This window comes from Chanodichthys erythropterus, chromosome 12 (genome assembly GCF_024489055.1).
Source record: "Chanodichthys erythropterus isolate Z2021 chromosome 12, ASM2448905v1, whole genome shotgun sequence".
Classification (NCBI taxonomy): domain Eukaryota; kingdom Metazoa; phylum Chordata; class Actinopteri; order Cypriniformes; family Xenocyprididae; genus Chanodichthys; species Chanodichthys erythropterus.
Window position 1 is genome coordinate 34,354,497 of NC_090232.1, and position 7,261 is coordinate 34,361,757.

The window sequence follows — 7,261 nt, forward strand, 5'->3', positions numbered from 1 at the left end:
TGGAGTATTAAAAAAAAAACTGGGTCAGAGAGAGAGAGAGTGGAGAAAATATAAAAAAAGAGAAGGAAATGGGGAAAAAAAACAAAGAAAGAAAGAAAAAAAGACAAATAAACCAAAAAGAATGAGCAGAGTCTACAGTATATTTAGAGCGTGAGCGACAGAAATAACACTAACAGGAAGTCAATAGAATTACGACAGGAAACCACATTGCTGCAAAATTGTGCATTAACACCACATTCCCTCTTCCAACCTTTACATCACTTCCATGCCAGAAGAAGAAATTTCTCATCAAAGCTCAAACAAAACCATGATAGTATATCTATCATGTAGTGTTCAGCGTATTTACAATATATCCATCAAATTTGATTCTGATTCTGCACTCAAGACACAAGACACAAAAGATTCAAATGATTGTATTAGTTTATTTAAAATTATTCATTCTTCAATTTAAAAATCAATCACTTGTATAAATAAACAAAAAAAGCCAATGTCTTTCAGGACATGAGCAAAATCTCATTTTGTTTCTATTTGACTATTTAACAATATTAACAAGCATATACAGCAAAATCAGATAATAAAAAAAAATAATAAAATGAAGTCTGCTATGCAATACAAAATAAGAGCTTTGGTGGTTACATTGAGACTAATTTATTTATTTTTTAAATTCTATCCTAGATGGATTTCTCAGCTGAACTTCTCAAACATATTTACACCTTGCTCGACTTGGCAAACAACAGCTCAAACCAACCAAATCCTCACAACGCAAGACTGCTGATTCTAGATGAGACTGACGAGAGAGGTCTGCTCAGGGTCAGTAAACACACGCTTAGGTCTTTTGTCAGCACAGGCCTTCAGTTGTAGCCGTATGAGTCATAGTCACTGTTTCTGTTGGACGAGGGCTCTCTGCTCGTGTTTACCGTCAGCCTCTCCAAACCTGACAACACAGGATAAAAGAATTGTCACCAGTGTGTGTATGGCACTTTTCATGAACAGGGTCTGAAACTCTTAAGAATTGTTTTTTTTTTTTTTTTTTTTTTTCACCAAATAGTCAGTAATCATCAACTTTGAGTACTTTGTATGAGCTGTTTTCTATTCATTTTATATGATTTTATATGGTGTCTTCTTTATTTTTAACATTGAACATTTAGCATTAAATAAACATTAAAATATCACAAACACATCTCAAAAGCAAACATTTGTCTTACGTTGTAAACACCTTTGCCATAATTTTCTAATTTTGGATATATCATATTCACAGTTATTCAAAACCTAAAGCTCTTCTTTCATGAGCTCCTATGTACATTTCTATACAAGATTGAAAGTAATTGGCTGAGAGATGTTGAAAATTTCACGGTAAACGCGAAAGCAAGATTGAAACCGAACTATTTATTTTTTAATGTAAGCAATTGCGGTTGTGAATACAGTATTACGCATGTAGATGGACAGTTGTGTTTAAAAAAGGAAATCAAGATACTTCCTGTTCGATTTTATTGTGTGTTACATAGAGAATGGTTGTGTTTTGCAAAAAAGTGTTTTATGAAATTGAAAATTGAGTTGAAGGGTGAGAATTAATGTATGGTTTTGAAGATTCGGCGTGTGGTTCTGGTGTTTGAGTGTCAGGTTTCAGAAATTGTGTGTGTAAGCAGTTGAATAAAACTGTAATAGATTTGTTTATTTAAAAAAAATATTCCCACACTGAACTAAAGATCTATAGATTACGTCAAAAATATGACATTACATGATTTTAATTGATGTCAAGAAAGTCGAGGTCAAATTTGATGATAGACGATGATTTAGATGCTTTCATGCAAAGTTAATTTTAGTTAATAGTTTAATCTGACATATCCAATAGATCTCACAACCAAAAAAAGCACACACGTGTTTTGAATGAAAGCAGTTCCAAAATCCCAATGATACTCAATGAAAATCCCAATAATACTCAATCCATCATTATGTAATTGAGTACAAAGTAAATGAGCATGAATGTGAGTGAGAGATTAATAGAAAGAGTCCACAATGGTAAAATAGAGAGAGAGAGAGAGAGAGAGACTCACCAGGAAAAGACTGTCTCTTGAGTGTGTTGTTGTTTGGGGCACCTTGACCTCTGTGATAGGACACTTAAAGAAGAAAGATCAAATGCTGAATGTTTTCTCACAACCCAGTCATGAATGTGTTAATGTGTGAGATGACTCACCACTCTGACTCTGCGTCGGGCCGATCCAGCGACTCTGCCGCTTTTGTGAAACTGCATCAAACCAGGTAAAAATAGTCAGATTAGACAGAGCATTTCACTTTGGATTTAGAAAGATTCAGCGGCAAAACGAATGGAATGGGAAATGGAAAATTTTGGTGTGAAACAGTATTTTTTAAAAGTATAGCGCCATTAGAATAGCGATTTTAGATGTTAGTTTTGCCCACATAAAGTGGAATTCAAATGCTTGAAAGCACTAGTGAAAATGTTACAAATTCTATTCTATAAGCAAAACAATTTGAGTGAAAGATTGAGATGAAATTCAACATGGATTTGCGAGCGGCATAAACTTCACATGCATGAATTCTACAAAAAATCTTGTGCTTTAATGGAAGAAGATCATCTGACTGTCTGTACAAAGAGCTCACATGATCACTCTCGCTAATTTGTCTAGATTTGATTAGTGACCTATAAATAGTGCAGAATATGAAATATTTCTTCATTTTCCATCATAATGTTTACTTCTTTAAAATGTTTAAAAATCCTAAAACAGTTTTTTTTTTCTTTGCCAGATTTTGGGAACAATTTGCAGTAAGGTCCCATTAGTTAACATAAGTTAATGCATTAACTAACGTAAACTAACAACAAGAAAAACATTGTTGTATTTATTTATTTTTGTTAAAGTTAGTTCATTTCAGCTCAGGACCATTAAATAATATTAAAAGAGACAACACTTGATTTTAATAATGTGTTAGTAAATGTTAAAATTAACATTAACTAAGATAAATAAATGCTTTAGAAGTATTTTCAATGTTAGTTTATGTTAAGTAATGTACTAGAAAATCTAAAGTGTTAAATGAACACTGTTAGTGTTAAAGTAACACTGGGCGTTTTCCTAATGGAACTTACTGTAACGTGTTACCCGGTTTTTCAGTTTAACCTTACATTTTTTGACTGTATAAAACATCTCTAAGCAGACAAAGAGAAGTTTTGAATGGTGCCAGGTGCCTGCATATATAAACATTTACATTTTTTTATAGGTAATGTGAGATTAAAGACACGCTCGTTGGCTTCACAGACTCACATCTTTTGCGGATGGCTTTGTATGTCGGTCGACTGAACTGAAGCAGAATGACTCCCAACATCAAGAAAATTAATATGCCAGTTACTGCTTTATAAGCAGCCAACTCACTTCCTAGAGTATCTGAGAAAATATGGGAAGGAAAGAAAAGGATGTGTTATTCAAAATGCACAGCATATCAAATAGGGTTAAGAATTATTTTGTCTATGTAACCTGATAAGGAAAAAAAAGCATCAAGAGAAACATGCCAACATAAAGAGTTATATAATGTATAAAGTAAAACCTCTGATTATGAACATGCACAGACATACCTTCACAAGTGATTTTCAGTCCTTGGCAATCAGTTTCCAGTAACGTCATATTGCTTGTGAGGATAAGACCTTTAGCTTCATTTGTGGGAATAAAGCCCTTCAATTCTCCACATCTCATGTCCTTACACAGTTCACTCCACCAGCTTTCTGATATGTAACTGCTAAGGCACAATTGGCCTTTGCGCTGTCGCTGATCAAGGGAATACACATACACCTGACCCTCACATGGATTCCCTTTCTTCAAGGGAATTACCTTAAGCCGAGCTACAACAGGCTGAGGGATATAATTGATGGTTTTCGGACATGGGGTCTGTGGGACAGTAGGATTTGTAGTTTCAAAGACATGTGAATTTGAAGAGGTTGAGTTTGAGGTGTTCATGCTTGTGGTTTGAAATGTTCCTTCTCCTGCATAGGGAAAACACACAAAGACTTAAATTACTTTCGTGACAATGTTGGAATAAGTTGAAAATGTTGGAATACCAGAATCATTCTTCTCTAAAATGTGTAGTTTGGAAATAAAAATTCCAATCATTTTAAACAGTTAACGTAATAAAAGCAAATGAAAGAAACTTTAGTTAATTAAAATACCACAGCAGAGAATTTATATACTTGTAAATGCATGTACATTATTCTGATTGCAGTTGTTATCCTGCTCTGTGCTCTTATTTTATCGCATTGCAAGATGTCGCTTAAGTTGTGACGTTATATTTTTAATATAAGTGCTACCAGTATTCTCCAATGCATCACTCTAAATAACATTTCACAAACATATTACATTTTAAGAACTCCAAACCTTTATTTGGCATGTTGTATGTAAATTGTTGCATGACATGCACTGCATTGTTCAAGCATAAAAACGACTTGTTGCTGCAGGTCAGAGAGCGAATAGATGGATCATTTGCACAAATTGCACTCATTACGCTCTTGCAATTTTTGCACAGTGCTTGAAGGCATTCACACACTTTGCACATTTGATTGCATGATTGCTTGATCCCTATTGCACCTTGCAAACGTAGATGGCTATTCAGAATCAAATAACAGATCTACAATTTGGATTACCAAAAATCACCATATATGCACATATTCATGTATTTGTACTAAAACTTAAAATATAAGCAAGAAATAAGTGGGAATATATATATATATATATATATATATATATATATATATATATATATATATATAATGCACATATTTACGTATTTGTACTAAAGCGTATATATATATATATATATATATATATATATTAAATAACATGTTAAAATTGTATGTATGTGTGTGTGTGTATATATTTATACAATTTTAATGTACTATGTCTATGTTTATTCACAACAACATATTTCGACAACTTATGTTTTAGATAATATATCATTTTCATTTTTGAATGACTCATAATTTTGGTTATATATATATATATATATATATATATATATATATATATATATATATATACACACACACACACACACACACACACACATGACAAATTACATATATATATATAATTAAAAGCTCATTCATTAGTGCTGGGGTTAAATATGTAAAATGGTTTAAAACATTTTATACTTAAGCACAACACGTTCCTTTGAATTGCTTTTCCGACAATTTTGTTTATGTGGTTTTATTTTCCTCAAATAATGTTTACTATTGCATTCTAAAAAATATATGATTTATTTAGCAGACATGGTCGTTGAAAAATGTCATTTGGCGTGAATTACCTCTTTAACAGTATAGGCAAAGTAATATTTCATAGAATCTTACCATTTTTACATTGCAAAGCCAACTTAAAAAAAAGAAAGAAAAAAAGACGTCTTTACAAAATGAGATAACGTCTGATAAAATACTATCACCGGACATGCAATTGACAAACAGTAGAGTCTTCTCTCTTATGTAAGAAAAAAGATTGAAGTATGCAGTATGCAGAAAAAAAATAAAACATCTTTCATGAATAATGAAGAAATATGTAAGAAGAGTTTTTGCGAGGTTGACCAATATACTATTAGAGAGTTAAATCACCATATTAAATAGACAGCTTGCGACAATGTTAAAATATTCATGTTGACATCAGTTTCCAGAAAATATGGAGTTAAGAATAAGAATTTGAAAAAAATGACAAAAAATGACATATTTTATCAGGACACTATTGGCGCTTGCACTAATTTTGTAACACATTCTTGCAGGCCCTGAAGTTGTGATTTTACGTATATATGTTGGTATTCATTATTGCTTTTCATTTATCAACACATTTTGGATTTTAAACTTTCTTCTATATAATGCACAATGTTGTGACTGGAAGCATCTGAATATTTTCATGACATTGTAATTCTAAGTGTTGTTCTTTGGTCCGTTTTGTCTTGCTGATATATTAAAAGACCGACAAAGTGTACATCAGCATCTACAACTGACTACAGATATTTTCTTTAGAGCAGATCATATATGTAACTTATGTCTGTGCATGCATCATACAAGAGCACAACAATGAAGTATATTTAAAGAATAAACAATTTACTTACGAACACCAAGGAGCAGGAGCGCCGTAAGAGTCATCAGCAGAGAGTTTTCCATCTGGCAGAAGGTTGTGCCAAACATTTAGAGCTTCATTTAACTTCATTTGACTAAACAAAGTAACTCTATGCACTCAAATTGATAACAGGCCCAGAGGTCAAATGAATGACCTTTGGTACACAAGAAACCGGTGCTTTTTGGTAGATTTAATTGGGCCTCAGGCCAATTATAATGTTTCATTTTGTTTTCCGCATCCTTTTCAGGGGTCCAGTTCAGATAAAGCAAAATAATAAGCAACAATGACTTTGTTACTTGTTATAATGTTTGACAATGATGTTTAGCCTGAGTTTTTATCAGTACGGCAAAGATTTCAAATCGTACCATGACTTTAGCCACAATAAACAAGAACATATCATTCACTACAGTGACACACAGTAATAGTAATTTATTGATAAAAATCAGACTCCCTTTTAAATTAGATTACTGTTTACGTTATTTTAGATATATTACAGTATGACTCGTTTTTAATTGACAACCGTCTTCACTTCGCTTCAACAGTGTTTTGAAGGGTTTCTTCCTCAAAGAGCATCAAACATCTATGAAACACCACGACTTCTAACCAGCTTTTTAACAACATATTATCAGATCTTACCTTGCCTGTGACTGACAAGAACAATGTGTGCAGCATGTGACGAGAAAAATTAAGTGAAAGGAAATAAGCAGAGGTGTGGAGCTACAATCTTCATTCCCCGCCCCCATCCTCTCTCTCCATATAGAGCGTGTCTTTTATTCTCAAATGTTGTTTGATTGCACATTGCACTGCTTCCTCACTTCAAAGAGAGCAGCAATCAAAAAAATGAAGAAAAGCTTGAACAAAAAAATTGCGAGTGTGGGGAAGTGGGAGGAGAAAAGGTAATAAGATATTGTCTAACTTGATATTAAATGTTTAAAAAAATAATTGTAAAACAAATTTTAAATACATATACAAATATAAAATATTTAAATATTCAATTTTTAATATTTAAATATTTTTTAAAAAAGCAAAAAAATTATCTTTTCATCAAAAAAATTACAGATGGTTGGTGGAGTAAACAAAGCAGCAAAAATCTGCATATTCAGAACTGAAAATCTTTCTTCTTGCACACAGGAACTGAGTCTCTTGTGGTGTACGGC

The 7,261-nt window shown here is 32.4% G+C and overlaps 1 protein-coding gene and 1 long non-coding RNA gene across 2 annotated transcripts; both read right to left on the bottom strand.

Annotated features, from left to right (window-relative positions):
* Nucleotides 1-467: 467 nt before the first annotated feature.
* Nucleotides 468-3,716, bottom strand: LOC137032963 (T-cell surface glycoprotein CD5). Its single transcript, XM_067405014.1, has 5 exons — nucleotides 3,584-3,716; nucleotides 3,276-3,395; nucleotides 2,195-2,245; nucleotides 2,055-2,117; nucleotides 468-934 (listed from the first exon to the last, which is right to left on the bottom strand). Exons 1-5 carry the CDS (start codon nucleotides 3,699-3,701, stop codon nucleotides 852-854), a joined length of 435 nt encoding a protein of 144 aa, XP_067261115.1. The 5' UTR covers nucleotides 3,702-3,716; the 3' UTR covers nucleotides 468-851.
* A 32-nt stretch (nucleotides 3,717-3,748) lies between these two features.
* Nucleotides 3,749-6,859, bottom strand: LOC137032964 (uncharacterized). Its single transcript, XR_010896770.1, has 3 exons — nucleotides 6,741-6,859; nucleotides 6,097-6,148; nucleotides 3,749-3,988 (listed from the first exon to the last, which is right to left on the bottom strand). It is a non-coding gene; the product is annotated as an uncharacterized lncRNA (long non-coding RNA).
* Between the last annotated feature and the right edge of the window lie 402 nt (nucleotides 6,860-7,261).